The following is a 19,885-nucleotide window of genomic DNA, read 5'->3' as shown; positions in this document are numbered from 1 at the left end:
ATAACCATTACCTTTAAGACTGCCGTGTCCGAAGAGGAGGAGCCCGCTGGACTCGCTGGTGCGGAAGTCCAAGGAGATGGCTCCAGTCCTCTTGGTGTTCCACTTGGGCAGCATCAGGTACGAGTTGGGTCTGTCAAAGGTGACTGGTTCAAGGGCCTCAACACTCTCACAGCTGAACTTCAGATCACCATGGATACTGATCCTTGGGTCCTGCAGCTCGGCCAGGCGTGACAGCTCCAGCCTAAACTCATTATTCTTGTAGACCACCTAATAAAACCAGAGAGATATGGTGGTGAGATGACAGCTATTTCAGTTTGAATATTACTTATCAATAAATCAGAGAAAGCAGGCAGAGGGGAGAGGGGAGGGAAAAAATGTCAAATCATGCGCAAGCTGAGATTAGAAATGCCCAGATGACTTTAATGCAATTTCAGCAAAGGAGTCGGGCTAAACAAGATGATATCTTTAATTATGCGAGTTAAGAAGCAAATGATGAAAAAATAAGCACGTTTTTATTGGAAGGAGATTGCAGCTGGCTCAAACTGTGTTTCGACAGTGACAGAGGAAACATGCAGGAAACCCACTGAGACACTATTATTCATAATATCCATCTCTTAACACAATGATGTTAGATTTACATGGAATCTGTTTTCATTATTAGTTCTGGACCGGTCCAGACAAGAAGACAAACACAGAGGTAAGGATAAGGCGGGGTGTTTTGATCAAGATGTACATTTAAATATTTACATTTTAAATGTTTTGCTGACTCACCTAAGAGTACTCAGCTGTGATGCTAAAATCGCTTTAAATTTGAAGGAGGAATTTGTACACAGCACCCACACAGGTACAAATTATTGTGTGCATATGAAATACAAAACAGTCCATTTCAGTCCAGCCAGAGGTAGTGGGCGGAGGAGAGGTGGAATTGATTATTTACCAATGCTGTATTCAAAAGTAATGAAAATTGCCTTTGATTTTTCTCACTGATGCATGCTCACTGATGAACTTCACTATTTAACATGTTGAGGGACACATAATCTCCATTAATACAATTTATAAATTTTCACCACAGTTCACCTCTGTCCAGTGGCTTGAATAAATCAGATCATTTTAACCCTAGTAAGCACTCGTGTTAAGTGTTATTTTTATAGGTAGATGTAAAAGTTGAAGTTTTTTGATCGACTAGGGGAAAAAATTATTATTATTTTTTTTAAGTCAGCAGATGATGGACTAACCTCATTTGAGCCCTTGTTTCTCACAGCGTGTCTCTCACATATTTAATTGCAACTCTTAAATTAACTATGGTTCTGAATTTGTCAGACCTTTCAGTGGGCAAATACAAAACCTCAAGTAACTGAAGTTAAGTGAGAGTTTTCTAGCTCCACATGCACTGTTTTGTCTGTAAATGACATCACTTGCACTCGGCAGTAGTGCAAACAGTGCGTCATAAACACTTGGTAGTGGGTTGATATCACATTCTATTCATGTTATTATATTTGTGGAGAATTTGAAAAGCTGTTAAAGTCAAGTATAGTGAGTTCCTTCTCCATTAAAGTCATTAAAATGCATGACGACCACCTGCATCCTTGTCTCGTTTTGCATCAGTTGTAAGTCACCCACAGTGCAGTGTTATCTGGCACATCACACTATGGCCCGTCACCGCCTGAGGTGACACGCCGCGCTACGCTAAAGCTAAGCGCTAACAGCAGAACTGCAAAGCAATTTGAGCCAATATCACACATCACACTGCCTCACTGTGACTAATTAAGCCTCCGAATCAGATGGTGAAACTGACCATTGAGAAATGAGAGTAACAGGCTTTTTTTTTTTTACAACAGGAGGAAAGACACCCAGTGTCGTCAGTTGGATTTGAAGCTTGAAATGGCGGCTTTGTCAGCAATTAGAGATGTCACACATTGATATATATAAGGTGTCAAAGACTGCTGCACAATGCCATTTTATTATTTCTGATTGGGAACTTCAATCTTAATGCAACTCAAAACACGGGACAAAATAAAACCAGCTACACCATGAATCCAAAAGTCACACTCAGAGACCCTCATCTAAATATATGACACTAATATAAATCATCTACACACTGTAAAGTTGAGTTGAACAGCATAGAAGTTGAGTACTATCTTCCAGTTATAGTGAGTAGGACTAGCTCCAAACACCAACTGAAGAAACCGGCTCTCACACCTGTCAATCTGCCATAGTAGGACTATATATATGTTGTCATTCTGTGTATGGGCTGTTAAAATGTGCCCATTATGTAGGCTCTGTCATTATGGTCCTGTTGAGCCCTGGTTGACAGTGCAACCATTTTCTGTCCAACTAAATAATATATTACAACCCACTAAGTTCCACACAAGCTTAGCAGAATATATTATGAATACCTGCTGTGGAATATACAAGTCTATTCTTATGTATTTGTTTGTTTATGTTTGTTCAAGGTCACAGAGGTCTAACAGTAAGCATAAAACTCCAGTTGTATAAACAAACATATTGGACTTGCCTACAAACTCTGCAGCAGCGGTGTGGCCAGTAGCTGAGGTGCGGACACACAAACACTGCTTACCAATAAACAGAGCAGTACTTCAAAGACAAATTGGTCCCTTCCGTGTTTGTTGTTAGCTGTGGCGCTGACATTCTCCTAAAGCGGGATATTTCTGCTGTACCTGATGAACCTGATGGCCCCGGCCCATGGAGCTCACATCTATTATCATCACAGATTAGTCATGCTCCAGACTCCACACACTCAGCTAGCACAGCAGACGCAAGAAGACATATACCGTATAGAGGCAAAAATAATACAATAATAAAGGGTCTATTAGGTCTATTAGAGTAAACAAAAGACGCTTATTGTTGACATCTTTAGAATAGTGGATCTGCGTGACCAGAAACTACAAAAATAAGTTGGTTCCATCATCAGCTTATGTCGTGATCCCGGTTTGCTGTCCTCCCGTGCTGTGTTTTCCCTCCCTCACCTGCCTGTCTCCGGAGCTGGGCGGAGTCCTGCTCCTCCTGCGCACACCTGCAATCAATCAACACCACCTGCGGTGGATAAGAGGAGCGAGGACCAGACACTCGGCGCCGGAACGTCCGCGTGTCACACGTGAATACTTCTGCCTGGCTTTGTATCTTGGTTTTTGTGAACTTCTTGCCTCATTGGGATTTTTTCGCTTTCCCCAGATCTCCGCCCGAGTACCAGCTCTGGATACCCTGCTCCTGCACCTTCTCGTCATCCCTGGTATGGTCTCCAGTTATCCTCACCCTGCACTCGTGACCCTTCCTGGTCACGGATTCGCACCCACGCTCCCCAGCACCCTTGGATTCATGGACTATGTTATCCAGTGCACAAACCCTTGAACTATCCTTGCTTTCCGGTCTTGTGGATTTATGAACTCGAACTCTGAACATTTTTGTGAATAAAATTCTGTTAAACCTTCGTGAGTCGCGCAATTTTGGTCCCTCCATCTTACTGGTTACGACAGTTTAACTGACCATAGCCCTAACTATAACCCCGTCCCCTCTACCCTTCACTCTGTACACTCTGTGTAAAAGGTGCACCATATAACTTTTTTGGTGGAGGATACATCACTTTCTTGCCTATATGCAGATGTTATTTTCACTAGAATTGTCCACAAGATGGCATTGAACTCGCCTATCTCCAAGGAGGCCATCAGGTGATGCTACCAGGCCAAGTTATAGGTCAGATTTGAAGAGGTTTACAGTTAGAATGCATTTGTTTTTTTCAGTCAGGTAGATATGTAGGTTTAGTGCCATACTGTGGAACATTCCCTGTAAATGTACTGGAATTTCCCCACTGTGGGACTAATAAAGGCATATCTTATAAAGCAATAACATCTCCATAGAGAAGAGCAGGTGATGGACCCCACACCAGAAAAGTTGCACCTTTGATCCTGTAGATCTTCCATTAAATAAAGCGTGAGCGTCACCTGAATCTTAAAGACTAAATAAATGCATCATATTAATAAGGTTAAATATTGTGTCTAAATAGTCTTCATCTCATACTAAGGTAAATTAATTCTCCATGCAAAGTGCAGTGTCCTTCTTTGGTTACATTTCAAGCATTGTAACAAACCAAAATCTGGACTGTGTGACACATGTTTGAAGCAGGCTGGAGGATTTCCTGGCTCCTGCTGCCTTTTGATCACTGGCCTCACTGTCTTGTGTGTGACTCGCCGGTCTGTCATGAGAGTGTGAACAGGGCACAGCTCACAGTCGCCCACGGAGCGGAGGTTGCAGCTTTGGCAGTCGTGCCACGACAATAACCTGTCCAGAAATAACTCGAACCACGCACAATCATTATGCAGAATAATTCCAAAAACCCGGAGAGCTTTCAAATGTTAATGTTGAATATTTTGTTAACAAACACTATTACAGTGAGACTATTTTAACAAGCTTGTTTAAGTCTGACTTTTGCATAAAACAACATAATTTGGGGGAATAGTGTTGAATATCTTCATATCCCACATTTCTGCTTCTTTCCTCGCAGCCATTTTATGTACCTCTTTTGATCCAGTGTATACATTAAACGTTTTTTCTGAGTAAAAGTGTACGTGTTAAATGAATGCAGTAAAATGGCTCACTGGTTTGTCAGATTTAATGTCACATATTCAAAACAAGTAAAAAAATGTTAATTAATCCTTTGTATGTATACTTGTTCGCCACTTGAGATGCAATAGCTCATTTTCAAGAGGAACCTATTGACAACAGTAGCAAACAGGGCTGTCAGTCATTTATTTTAGAAAGTATTCCATTTGCAATAAAACCTAATAGCAAAAAGTGTCAAGGCTGAAAGTGGCCTGGTGGAGAGCTGTTAAAGCAAAGGCCCTATCTCACATTAGACTACTTTAGAGCACCCCTTAAAATTTGTTGCTCTAGTTGGAGTTAGAATATATTACGTATCCTACTAATGTGCACATTACACCATGTTTAAAAATAAATAAAGGCACAGCACACTTCATTTTCTCCATTATTCTGAATACAGTATAAAACCTTAACGGTTAATATTATCTGCTACACTGTGGAGAGATTCACCACCAAACCTAACCTCCCTGGTAAAGATAATGATCCCCGTGTGTCACAAATGGAAGGCAAGAGTGCAGTAGTGAGATCTGAAGTACATCAACCATAAATCTAATCTCTCGAGCTCAGCTTTAGTTAAACGAGCAGAACAACGTATTATTATAAAATATGTTAATAGGTCTAGTGCATGTCTGTGTAAATTCTTTGGTGAAACTGCCACATTAAAACAATAGATCACTTTGTATGGTTCAATTTTTGAGGTTTTACATGACTTACAGTCGACACAAATGCACCACCAGCTGTGTGAACGTTTCTGCCCTCCGTCTTAGCCACGCGGTAAAGTGGGAGCGCTGACAGTCGAACAGTATAATCAGAAGTGTTGCTGCTGGTTTCCTGAGCTGATTCCCGACACTTGAAAACAAAGCTCTCGTGGTAATGAAGTCTTTTACACTCCTGACTGTGCGGAGTGGGGTCTATCAACAAACATCATAGAAATCAGTGGGGTTTAACAGCACAGCTCAGAGGCCAGTGCAATGTGGCTAGTTTCCATAATGCAGCGGCTGGAGCTATACTGATATTCCTCATACCTGCTGCGGCTGCTACTAGCTTACTCAGGCTTTTTCCCTCCATTTGCTTAGTACATTTTGGATCGCCTTTATATCTGCGGGCTCCAGTACTGCCCTTCCTGTCCACAAGTCCCCTCTGAATGCACCGGATTCACAAGGGGTAAATGGCACCTAATGAAACATCTATTTATGTATGCAATAGTGGCTGTATAGCTTTTTATAGAGCCTTTGTTTAAGGAGATGACCCAAAGAAAGGATGTAACCGCCCCTGTGCTGCTGTGACATTCATGTTAATGGACTTTTTATTATAAAATACAGCATGATTGACTCACTCCTCCTTCGAGTATGACATTTTCCCTGACTTTGAATCCACATTGCATAATTTCCTTTTTAAATCAGCCTCCAACTCATTAAAAATTTGTTAGACTGGGCTCAAATTGGGCATTAAGCATTAATTTGCTGCTTAGCCTGTACTTAAGTGTAATCATGAGTACATCTCCTCGACTTGCATGCTGGAAATAATCTCTGTGACAGGTACAACAGCCATAAAAATACCTCAACAAACCACAGAGGTAGCATTTGTATAGGAATTTTGTGCTTGTGTTGCTTATTATTAGTGCTCCATTCTCAGAGGAATTCCCAGAGGTATCCATAAATGCATGTATGTGCCGTGTGCATCGCAGCGGCAAATGTTTCTCCTTCAAACACCCTACAAGGGGAAGATCGATCTGCGAATGTGAGCGGAGATTTTCTATACGCTGTAGTTATTGGGAGAGGGAGGGGCGGGTGAGGGAGGGTGTAGGGCGGGATAGTGTTTCCAGTGGTGAGATGGGGGTGGTGAAATCATGTGTCTTGTCGTGCTTACATCTTTCAGGCAGCCCATGAAGTTGTTGCTGACAGGAGACCCAGGCAGGTCGGCTGTGTTTAGACTGCCCCCGATGTAGAAGAGGTCGTCTGAGCCCAGCATGGTGTAGTCCTCCTGGGTGTAGCCTGTGGTGGTGAGGATCCCATCCACCAGGATAGTCACCTTAGGACAAAGCCACACATTAGTAATAATAATCATAACTGTATTCATCATTTTATTTATCAAGGTCGTAATGCTCAAGGACAAAGGATTTAAAGACAAACAAATACAACCACTAACACATAAAAGCAACAACACAAAAATGAACAGGGAAATCAGAGAGAAAAAAAAAAATCTGGATATGATTTCAGCATTAAATCCTTCAAATGGTACCGGTGCCAGTGTCCTCTCAACTGGCAGTATTTGAGTTTATTTTATATGTTGCGTTGTTGTCTGGCTGCAGAGGACACCTGTAGCTCTGCCTCGTAAAGTGTTTCTTATGCATGAGCTGATTAGAGGTGTGAACGCTCGGCTAAACTCCACGCAAAATGATTTCATCGAAACCTAAGCTCTGTCCAGCAGACAGTGACATTTAGCTTTAGATGTGTTTATTGGGTTGTTGCTCAACTATGTGATAATGAGTTTTTTAGAAGATAATCACACACCAAAAATGCAAGTTGCCCTGATAAACACAAGTACGAGAGTGTCACGAGAGCAATGGTGCATCAGACATAATTCCCAAATAACCTAGAAATAGTTTAGCGGTTTATTTGAAGCAGGCTGCAATAGACTTCTTTAGATGTGACTCTTTTCAAAGCAGTTGTTTTTGTATTTTTTATCTTACATTTTAAAGATTTAAGTCCTCTATGTTTAACCCATTCTTCAAGTGTCAAACCCCATCTCTTAAGCTGATAATTCATCCATGTATCTTAAAATAACATACTCAGGTCAGGTATGCTGTGCTGTGTTTAAAGTTAAATTTGATACAGGCTTTAACATGTTAAGCAAGTTATTTTGGTCATCATTACCTCTTTACTTTATTAATTAGCAACTCACAAGTCCATGCCTCCGATAACAATTATCAATGTACAAATATAGCTGTGCTGAATACACTGGCTATGAGGGGAGCTGGCGTTTAAGACTAAATTCTGCAACAACCAGCAGCAATAAGTCATACACAGGAATACATATTATAGTTTACTCTAAATACATTAATCTTTAGTCAAACATGACACACAAATTCATTTAAAGATGCACTTGCTTGTAAGCTGCTTGTAACAATGCTGTTGCTTTGCCTACAACGTTCAGCAGTATGGCATTAAGCTTATTTATCTCCATGGCGACAAGCAGGTTGTCCAAACTGACCAAGGCACAGGTCAGATCTATGGAGAAGTGACACTGTTAACAGTAAGAATGCATGATTTAAGATATTTTTGAGCAATAATAACATGTATGTATGAGTAAATGCTAAATAAATGTAATATCTTATGACTGAACAATACAGGCAAAGCAATAACACCCCACATATCAAACCCACAAACACAAACACTAGTTTATTAACATCATATATTCTCCTAAAGCTCTTTGAACTTTTACAAACATTTTTGTTAGGCTTCTGAGGTACGCAGGTTTGCAGCATAAGTCCGACAGAAGGAACTGGCCTAATTATTTCACACTTGATTTCTTGAAGTCAATCTCTTCTTAATTTAGGATCTTCAAGGCAATTAGAAGAGCTGCAGCTCAAGGGTTCACTAATCTCAGCTGATCCCTGCTTCAGATATATTAGCACCGCTGGAGTGCAAGTCAATACACCATAAATATTTCTCAGACTATTCTAGCACCAAAGTGATAGGAATGCTTTTACAGACAATTAATTTGAGATGAAAGATATCACAGTGGCGAGATACATTTCTGGCACAACAAAACAAACAGCTTCTCCTATCACCAGCCTCATCAGAGCTGCAGTCGGCGCGCGTGAATGACTGAATAAGGCTACAATAAGGAAAACACAGATATGCCAGTTTCCATGACGATGAGCCTACAGTTGACATGGCATCACCACGGCCCAGCTTCACAATAATAAGGCCAAACATTTCCCTTTGTGTGAGAGAGGAGCGCTGAAACAGTGGAACTCTGTTGAAAAGTTAATAGCCGTTTTTCAGATGTCATTGTCATGTACCTATGAAGCCCTGCATTCACATTTGGAGATTGGCAGCTCAAACAAAAGAGGAACAAATGTGAGAAAAGTAGTCAAAAATGATTCACGCAAAAGTAGGCCAATTTCTTCTTAAAAATAAAGTTACTAATATGGTAGTAAAATGTTTGTGAATAATATATTACTTTAAAATTATGTCACGAATATTTTACATAATGATTCATGTTTTGATTCAGGGAGAACAAAATCATAAAAAATGTGAAATTTCCCAACAATATACAAGGGTAAATCTACTATATGAGCTAATGTTAACAGTTACAATATTGTAGTAGAAAAACTGCACTCAGATGACAGAGCATATTGCTACTAAAGTATGTTACGCTAAAATAGCAAAGCTGTCATGTTCTGTTGAAATTATGGAACGTTTTGCATTTCAAAGACAGATTCAGAAAATGATAAATATTTTCCTTTAGATGAGAAGAGAGAGAACACTGCTGTGGACCAATGACATCAGACAACACCTCGGCTGACCTGCCACATCTCAGTGTGTGTCAGTCGCGTCTATAAAAATCTTCTTCTAGTCTATTCCAAGCTCCGCCACATGGCTTCTATAGGCAAAATGATACATTGTCAGACTGCTATAGGGAAACAAGTCAGTCGCACATTTTCTACAACATGCACTCCTCACACCCTTTATAGACTTGCATCCAGATACTTTAGTTTACCTTTTAACTCCATTCGGCAGATGCATGACCAACTGTACCTCCTATACCAGTGTGGTCACGACACTAACATTTCAAACTCAATTTCAATACTAAGGAATATATAACTCAATACTCAATGCCGAATCCAAAACCACGATGAAAAGATGAGTTTTACTTTACAAACATGCTGTCCACCATAATTAGCAATCACAGGATCTGGTCTAAGCAGAATATAAGATTTCCATTTCTAACATATCTTGTCAAATTTGTCCATTTAAAGTCTGTTGTACATTGTAATCTGTTCCATGACAAAGATTGAGTACACCAGGTTATGCCAGTCATCCAGGGTGGGGACATCCGCCTTTAACCATTTTTTTGTTATTGACTTCCGTGCTGCTAAACTCAACATCCCAAACCAACGTCCCATCTCAGGGCTTACATCCATAAAATATAAAAGTCCAAACAATAATTCGTCCCAATTTAAAGGCACTTGTAAATTAAATATTACTCTCAACTCTGATAGAAGATAATTCCAAAAATTTCAAATTCCAAAACAAATGAAAATGATTTGCTCCCTGAACACCACAGTTCCTCCAACAACAGGATGAGCCCTGTTATTTAATGTTGAAAATATACTTTAGTACTTTATTTTCTATTCCCATGTGGCCTATGTCTGTGTAATCCCTCAGTCGTCCAGGTACGTTCCATAACGGCCCATGGGTCTGTAGTTTAAGTCTATGTGGGCTTACACTCTGGTCTGGTACAGCTCCCAAAGTTATTCAAGAAAGGGTCATTTAGTAGTATCGATACTTGCTTAAATGAGTGACTAGTTTCGATACTAGTGTCAATATCAATTAGTATCTGATTTTCCATACTTTTGACAACCCGATACTCTACATGAACATTATGAAAAACGTCAGATGCATTAAAACGAATATGTTATATAGATAATTTAGAGACTTAATGGAGTTATCCAGGTGAAAATTGCATTGTACACTCAAATTAGCCAAGCCACAGGAGTCAGCATAGTCTCTGAGCCATCGTTATATCTCATTATATTATCCCAAATCTATGTGTGAATCGCTGGTTACGAGGAGGATTAGGTGACGGGAAAAGTCAGTTTAGAAGGTAGACGTCTACAGTGTAATACATGGTTTGAACATAGTATGCTCTTAAAATGTTAAAATTACACCACTATAAAGGGGATAAAAAGGTGGCAAATTAGCTTCCTAAGTCACAGTCAACCTGTTCATGTTTTCACAATTTTCAAACTCCATTTTTATAATGAGGAAAAGGCTTGATACTGATTTCAATAGCATAATGAGGATAAAAGGCACTTCACAGTCTTACCATATGGACATGAAGTTAGTTAGTCTTTAGTTAGTTACTTTATTGTCCCCGAGGGGAAATTTGTCTTCACAGTCAAAAACACAGAGAAAAACGCCATACATACATACAATACAAGTAGTTTTAATAAGATTTAATAAATAACAAAACCATTACAAAACTACTCAGAAAAGGTTAAATGTTCTTCTAGCTGTAAATCTAGACACTAATTTAGGTATTGATTTTTAAAGTTTTATTGCTGATTAATATCAATTTTGTGACAACCCTATGATCGGTATCCTGCACACTTGTCTTTAACAGATTGTCTTCTCTGTTTTATTCTGCGACAGCCCATCAGATCTGTAGGGGCCCAGACAAAAGAATGACCTGTGTAGAACATCAGCTTTGGCTTCTCTATTCAGCCGCTGTCAGACATCGATTTGTGTCTTGTGGAGAAACACTGGGTATCAGTGGCTCCGACCATGGACATGGCAGGGGCCGAAATGTACATCCAACAAACTCCAACAAACAAATAGCCTTTATATCAGAGCATTGATTGACGCCTCTGGTCTTTGTGAGACTTCCTAAGCTCTGGTCTCTAGTGGGTTGTCTTTCTCGCCTCACACAGCAGGCGCGCCTCCGACTTGGTCCTGAGGTAACGGTTTTGATTTAGACAGCTTTTATCACATTTTTCTTTGGGATTTCTACAGACACATTTCTATTTAGCTAGTTAAAGCTTGAGGAGGTAATTGTAATGCATTGCACGTTTGGTCAAATATTATCTCCTCGCAATTGCTCTACCTTCTGTCTCTTCAGCAAATAATGCGTTCTTGTAATGAAATAAAAGCTATGCAACACATGGCCATCTAAATAGGTAAACAAATTATGCTTTTAGCGTGCTGTACCTCTACATAATTGTATTTTATTTTTTATTCTATTGTAGCGGCCAGTGTGTGTTTGTCTTGTAAGCAGTGTCTGGCATTTGTTTTGTTTGTAAAGTTAGATATAAAAGATATTTAGGCAAAGATAGTTAAGCAGATATTGAACATGTACCCAACTACCCAACAACCACTACTACTACTACTACTACTACAAGTATTACTTCTACTACTATTACAAGCCAAGCATCCTAACAACATTGCTTCAAAGATAATCAGTTGTCTTACTTGTTTACTCTATAAAAAATCAGTTTACATGCCCACACTGTCAGTAACATTTAGATAATTGCTCAACCCCAAACAACCCTAAATACCAAGAAGTCCAAAGGTATTGATTATCTATACTGTACACTGGCACTAGGGGGCGAGCGACCTTTATCCAGTCTTTGTTTAATCTCCAATTCTCAATCTCACTGTTATATCTCAGAACACTGCGCCCTTCATGACCCCTGACAAACCACAATACTTAACACTAACTATAATTAGGTAATCTTCCTGGTCTGGCTTCCTCCCCCCGTGAACCAGTGCTGTATTGATGGTAGTGGATGAGACGGAGCAAACATGGGTCAACAGTGAGTAACGTGAGTGCACGCGCCAGCCTCACCACCGCCCAGTCCCATAAGTAAGAGTATGCATCATTGATAGGGGTCAAGGAAGGAGACAGTCTGACGAGACCCAATCAGTGCGCCATGGACAGTCAAAGAAAACACAGATGCTAAAGGGGGTAGCGCCGCGGGAAATTGAACCCTGCAAAAGCACCACTGGATCTAATAAAACGTTTCCAGCAGCAGTCTCTTGGGAGTTCCGATTCCCCATATCTACATGTCAGCGAGGTAACTTATCTGTGGGGAAAAGCAATTTACACAGGGATCAAATGCATGGTTGAAAGCATAAGTGACGTTGTGAGCATTGGATTGCCACTCTCCTGCAGGCTGCCAAGAGGGGGATGTGTGAGAGCAGGTGAATGTGTCAGCGTTTGAATCTAAAGCTGATGATAAATGAATGTAACATGTAAATGCAGGAGATGTGGCAAGACCCATTTCACACAAAAAGTGTTCAAACATTGATTTTAGACTAAGATTAAATAAGAAGCGAAAGAGCTTCCTTTTTAACATTTGCCTACTGAAACATTTACTAAAGCACAGTCATAACTGGTTTACAGTAGTTACAGAATGACATGTGAAGTAATTTTTTAACAAGTTAGGTTTTTCTCCTCAATAATTTGGCAGTGGCATTGTGGTTACTGTTCTTGCCTCTAAGGAGAACATCTGTTTGATTCCCAGATTGACTGACTAAAATCTGTCTGGAATATGCATGTTTGTGGGTACCAGATGAAATAGCTACTGTCTTAACTCTTTTTTTTTTTTTCTTTTACTACATGAAATTAATTAATGTTATCACCTTCACAGAGATGATTATAAGTGGACAGATTTTGAGTTTAATTGAAAACGGTTAAAAACAAAGCCAGACCAGTGTTGAAAATATATACATTTGTTTTCAATTTATTGTTATCAAATCTTACTCTTTACTATCTTACAATTGTGTTTTCTTCATAATTACATTGGATTACGTGGAGTTTAAAGCAAAATAATTATCTTTATTCACAAGCATCTTCATTGCCATAGTGGTAAGAATTTGGACTCATATTAATGACTAAAACTCTCCTGAGAACCTTGTCAGATTTTTAAGTCAGTAGTGTCTGACAGTGCACAAGTCCCTGTGGGATTAAACAGACAAAAATCTGTTTGTTCTTGGTCCAGTCGTCGTTAATGAGGAGTGAACCTTGGGGCCTTGTAGTGTTTGGACTGAGAACAGTGGATCACAATGTCACACACTGGCTCCACTCATTATATAAGGCACTCTTCTTCTTTCTCCACCACGACGCTGAATCACTGTCTGACACCAGCGCCAATTCTCCGCTTGTTTAGGCTATTTAGTGCAAAATCTAAAAATCGATGTTACCATTATAGTTGTATAAATGTGCTGAAAGTCTGTGACAGCCACTGTAAAAGGCTCCTCTGCTCTCCACCAATGAGGAGTGTTTAAATCATGATAGTGCAGAAAGTCTAAGTGGTCATTAGGTGGCCTCTATGCGACAAGACAGAGGTCAGAGTCAGTAATAAGTGCAAGGACAATAGAAAGGAGATAGGTCCAATAGATGAGAAATATTCAACAGAAGCTAACACGGCTAACAGCGAGAGTCACATGGGACCGCGGCTACCTTGACCCCTACAAGAATAATCCCTTTACATGGATAATGAGCAATGTTAGTGGAGAAGACACCATCGAAGCAAATAATCACAGCTGAGAATCATATTTCTTTCTCCGAGCCAGCTGAGAATGTAAGAAAAGAGACAACTAAAAGCTACCGTCATCAGATTTGGGGTTTCAGCTGTAGCATAAGGCCCGGACGGTTAGCACACACAGCAAGAAGGTACCACCACTGATTTATGAACAAGTAGTGTACCGTATTTTTCGGACTATACGTCGCTCTGGAGTACAAGTTGCACAAGCAAAAAAAAAGCATAATAATGAAGAAAAAGAAAAACCCCAAAAAACCAAATATAAGTCGCACTGGACTATAAGTCGCATTCTTGGGGGAAATTTATTTACAAAATCCGAGACCAAGAACAGACATTTTATATTTAAAGGCAAGTTAGAATAATAACAACAAAATAGAGAAAAAAACAGGCTGAATAGCAGCACAGCACGCTAACGTAACACATCGACAACAAACTGTCTGGTATGTTTATGTATGATAATAAACAGTTAATAATATACGCTATGCTAACGTAAGATATGCCGGCTTGTCCACAAACACGAGAAATACGAGCATTCTTTTCACCGATGTTTACAGTGGTCTTACTTCTTAATCACAGTTCACATCGTAGAACTATCAAACACATCAAATGTAAGATAAGCTCTGGCTCATCTCACATATACACACAAAACTGCACATCAACGCATTTTCAACTGTTTCTTAAATAGTGCTCTGTCAACTAAGACTTCACATTAGCGTGAAAGCCTGTATCGGAAAACAGTAAGTAGTAGTTTTCATGACCTTAAGCTAGACTTATGATAAACTAAAGATTCACAATATTGTTCTAAATGAAAAATGATCACCTTTATGGCCTTATTAAGGGAAATTGAAGGGGAAATAAATAAGGGGAAATTAAATATGAAACGTATAAAAGAAAACGAGTCAATTTTCTTACAGGTATTGCAAACACACCAGCGCCATCTAGTGGTCAAACAAGTGAACTGTAACATCTATAATAAACCGTTACATAATACATATGTAAACACGTAAATGAAACATAGACAGAGCTGAATACGTGTCTGTTATGTTAACGTAAGATAGTAACACTTAATCAGACTAATGGCTAACTAAAGCATAAAAAACAAGCTAACAAGTTAACAAGCTAACAACTCTGGATCTCACTCCAAATCACTAAATCCATTGACTTCTTCATCCTCGATGTTGCTTCTGAACAACTCCGCCTGCTCCAGAACTAGATGAAGCGTCGCTTCTGTGTGGCTGTCATACCGGCTGTCTAGAGTGCCCTCACACAGTTATCAGTGTGACAATAACAAAGATGTGAAATTATATATTTTCATCATTTCACATATAAGTGGCATCTGAGTATAAGTCACACCCCTGGACAAACTACGAAAAAAGTGCGACTTATAGTCCAGAAAATACAGCAAGTTATTTCCATTTCATTGTTTTCATTTAAATTCATAATATTACTTACTTTTAGTGGATTAGGTTACTATCCGACTCTCAAACCTTCTAAAACATCTCAGAGAGTTACAATTATCCATTTTTCATTCACTCTTTGTGGTAAGATACATTAGGAGTCACAGTTGCCCTGGGACAGACTGATGTGACCACAGTTCCATGCTCGACCTCTCTAACCATCGGTCGTGTCGGCCCAAAAGCACAAGAGTGCAAAGCTATGAACTAACGTGAACTTTTAAACTGTAGTAATTATGACAACTTTAATTCAAATTCATCCATGTGCAAGACTACTCATTTATTTATTTATTAACCTTTATTTAACCAGGAAAATTCAGCTGAGATTAAGAATTTCTTTTTCAGGGGAGTCCTGGCCCCAGAGGGGACCATATTGTACATGTTTTTAGTAGTCGGGGAGGGAAACCGGAGCAGGCATGGTGAGGACATGCAAACTCAAACCCATCAACTTCTTGCTGTGAGGTAGGGGACTTATCATTGCGGCGCCGTGCCACACTAATATCAAAATGCTTTCTGCTTTATAATTTACATGTATTGTGTTTAAAGTTAAATGTAGGCGTTACAAGACTTATCAGTCTCAGCAGGCTCACAATAATGTAAATTCTAAGAAAAACATATTTGACTATTTAATGGACTCCTACTCAAAATGGATGCGTAAAAAAAGTCCTTTATTTCTGACCCGGTAACATAATCTTCCACATAATGACAGGTTGTGCATTAAATTTTTAAATGGCGTGACGCTCCCCTAAGAGCCAGTGTTTTTACAGACAGAGTACTCTTCATGACGAGAGACTCTCATGTGTAAAATTGGCAGAGTGCACCTTCATGGCTTTTTCATTCTGACGAGCTAAAAGCCTTGACACATGTGCTCTGTCCACACAGGCAGGTATCTGTAGAGAGGCTGAGGTTTCCGTTTGTTCACACACAAATGATTGTTCAGGTCAAAGAAAGACCTCCAGATTCTGTCTTTGTGTAGATATAGAAAACTGGCCTTTTGCAGAGCCACCGTAGGAGGCCTGAGCAGATTTATAATAACTACACCAACCTCTATCAGGGAAGCAGTTCTAATGTCTCGCAATGCAGTAGAAATGTTCAAGGTTCCACGAAAACAAAAACAAGTTTATTTCAGAATGATGGAAATAGCTGTGCTAAAACTAACCATTTTTTCCATTATTAATTTCCTCCCTGGTCCATTACAGACCTTCCCTGGACATAATGAGTTCTCTGTCTGATGTAACAGACCGATAGACAATATTAAGTTTTATAACAACTTAATAACACACAATTTAATGTCAAGAGATCTAAACATCTATGAATTGCAATTAGAAACTTTTATTATGAGAATGTAGCTCCAGATGCAGTTTAATTAATCTTATCACAAATAAACACACACACAAACACAAATTGTTATTCAATAGCATTGTGTTATCAAAATCTGATATGACCAATCCAGCCAATGGAGCTTAGCAGAGTGTGATCTGTGTCAGTCCAAAATGAGGTGGGACATACAATACAAAACACTATTCACTGCACTTCAGAAAGGACAAGATGTGCTTTAGTGCATCCATATTGCAAAAGTGCTCTCACCTGTCTGAGATTCCTTGTGACTCTTACGTCATGCCATACATTGTCGTTGAACTTGCCGCTGGTGGGTTCGACCAGCGCCTCGAAAGCCCCAGAGCCCAGGTTTATGACCAGCCACAGCGCTCCGTTCCTCAGGGAGAGGTTGACGTAGTCGGCTGATTTCCCCGTGTGGAGCAGGAGACCATTCCTCTGCAGCGTGCGAAAAGACAGCGTGATCTCGTCCAGGCTACTCTGAATGGGCGTCTGAGAGAGATTGTAGCTGAAGAACTCATTGCCTTTAAAGGTGGCGATAGACTCCTCCTGACCTGAAGTCCAAAGAGAAAAATGTTAGGATGTACAGCATAACATATCATATCAATGTGTGTACTACAACTATTACACTATAACCAATTACGACTACAACTAATGGAACTAATGCTACTATAGTACTATACTACTGCTCTATTTGCTACTAATATCAGATCAGATTATAACAGTGATTCGTAAACATTAACACTGCACCATGAACAAAATTATTGCCAATTTGCCACACACTATATGCTAAAAACTACATTACATGACATGAATGCATGACTTTGCCTGTAGAAATCAACAGGATCTAAATAAATGAAACAAAATCATCCCTAAACATAGAAAAACAAGGAAAAGGAACAGTTTACTCTATTTGAGTCATACTCTAAAGAGGGCTAAGCACTTGACTCCCAGTTTACTGGTAGAGAGTAATAATATATGGTCAGTTGTATTTTACTCATGTAGAAAATAGTGGCCATTAATCTAACGTGTCATTTTGAAGCATCAACATAAAAGTGTCGGGCTTGGCTGCACAGTTAATTTACTACAGAGGCACTGGTCCAACTTGTTCTGACTGATATGGATTCAAGTTATTCAACCTGAACATATGTGAAAGCATAAGCAGTACTAGTGTTTTCAGAAGCACCTTATGTAGAGGATATTGTGCAATAAAGCAAGATGACATGTAAATCTAGATAAGACAACAATAGAAACATATATAGATATTTATGGACACAGCAATAACGTTGTATAGTGTCAGACATAAGATGATAACCGCCTGCCAAAGATGGGTGGTTACTGCACTGTTTGTCCTACACAGTAACAGGTGCTATGAAGAAGAGGTTATCTAAGTTAAATGGGTTATATTCACTTCACTTCTGTAGATGGTAGCAGGTTCAAGCTCAACAAAATTAGACTTTGTTGTTTGTACAGTAAAATGTTGACTAACCCAAGTGATGTAAACCACCCATAGAAGGGTCCCATTAGTCCTTATTGTTTGAAGAACAAATTCACTTCTGTAAATGCTAGTAGGTTCAAGCTATACAACATTAGGCTGATTTGTTTGTACAATAAAATGTTTACTTGCCCAAACAATTTAAACCACCCATAGAAGTGGTCTCATTAATCCCTATTGTTCGAAGAATGCATTCACTTCTCTCTTGAGGAGACTTGACTTATTCAGCCTCAGCGAGTGAGTGGCTGCTTGTTTGCCTGGTCAATAAAAAAAATCTACATAGCTTGATTTTGTGAGGCCGAGGAAATTGCTAAGTGCCTGTATGCATTTTCCTGAGTATAATTTTGCAAAACAAACCTACCCTATTGTTCCAAAGATTAATATTTATCCTTCATTTATAAGATATGCACAAATTCTCTCCAAGTCTGGCTGTGTGGTTTTCATTCATTGTGATCTGGTATTGCCAAAGATGTTTGTGGATGACTCTTGGAATGCAGTGGAAGTCTAAGAGGGATCAATCAACCTGTCTGAGAGAGCAGTAAGCCACAATGGCCCTGTCTTTGTAGCCCTGAAGACACAGTGGACAGACTATTATCAGCACTGGGATTGTTTACTTTGCTGCTGGCTACTTACAACAGCTGTTATTGCTCCTATAGTGTCTTTTAACAACACAGGTAAAGCCCAAAGACATTGTGCTTATTACCTAAAAGGGCTTCGAGGTGAAGAAGGAATCACCTATTGGGCTTTCATACCAGCCCTAATCTTGTACAGTACTGCTGCAGTGACACTACACTGCAGAGGCTGCACCAGAGTGTTGCTAATATTATACTTTTCATTATGCAGTTACATCCACAGTGCCCCATATGTCCAGAGCACAGATGGTATTTAAGGATTGACACTTTTGTTCCAGAGGGAGAGGGCAGTGGATTCAGACGTTGCAGCATGAACGGTGACCACGAGGTCGTGAGATAATAGTGCCAATGTGACAATGGGCTAAACCACTCGTATTCAATCTTGTATACGACTAGTAGTACTTAATACTCACCAGCCAGGCAAATGCAAACCAGCTGTTGTCGTTTTTGCCTTATATTTATCCATTATGTGTTGTCCTGTCATCGCTGTTTAATCTTTACTAAATTTAATTACTGTGATTATCCACTCAGAGAAATGTTAAATCACGTATAGTATTACCCATTCTGCTCTAATGTAAGAACTCTACACCTGTGACTCTATAACATTGTGTAAAATTCTCTCCATTGCCAGGATTACACTTCATATCATTTTGTATTACAGTAGAGAGTCTGTATAGGCGTCTGGTTATCATCTAGTTAATGTTGTTATAAAACAATTACAACCTGCTCTCCTGTCTGAATGAAGCTTTCCTCTCCTGCTGCATCATTAAATCAATCTCTTATGTCTGTTTGGTTTTGTTTATTTCCGGGAAACCAATCGAGGTTACTGTTGTGATACAGGCTTAAACAAATCAAACTAAATAATTCAAATACAAAGTTTGCTGTAGCACAAATGTTATCCAAATCAACATGCAGTTTCAGATTTACCTACTGCCTGAATACTGCCTTCCTGAAAAGCAAAAACTGTGTTGCATTTGTGATAAGGATTGAATTGCATTACTAAAAAAAGACTCCTGCCTCGGGCCATAGCAGAAATCAGGTCGAAAGTTAATCACAGATATTCGTCATATAGTTAAAGTGT

The 19,885-nt window shown here is 39.4% G+C and overlaps 1 protein-coding gene across 3 annotated transcripts in view; it reads right to left on the bottom strand.

Moving 5' to 3' along the window:
• Positions 1 to 19,885, bottom strand: part of nrxn2a (neurexin 2a) — a 104,492-nt gene that overhangs the window by 70,355 nt on the left and 14,252 nt on the right. For all 3 annotated transcript variants that reach the window (XM_055226730.1, XM_055226731.1, XM_033978009.2), the window contains 3 exons: positions 16,930 to 17,231; positions 6,484 to 6,645; positions 12 to 267 (listed from right to left, as the gene is read on the bottom strand). In XM_055226730.1, coding sequence (XP_055082705.1) covers positions 12 to 267; positions 6,484 to 6,645; positions 16,930 to 17,231 — 720 coding nt within the window. The remainder of the gene's footprint in view (positions 1 to 11; positions 268 to 6,483; positions 6,646 to 16,929; positions 17,232 to 19,885) is intronic.

This window comes from Periophthalmus magnuspinnatus, chromosome 14 (genome assembly GCF_009829125.3).
Source record: "Periophthalmus magnuspinnatus isolate fPerMag1 chromosome 14, fPerMag1.2.pri, whole genome shotgun sequence".
In the NCBI taxonomy this organism is placed as follows: Eukaryota; Metazoa; Chordata; class Actinopteri; order Gobiiformes; family Gobiidae; genus Periophthalmus; species Periophthalmus magnuspinnatus.
Note: the sequence above shows the minus strand (reverse complement) of the source record. Positions and strands in the feature narration are given on the sequence as shown.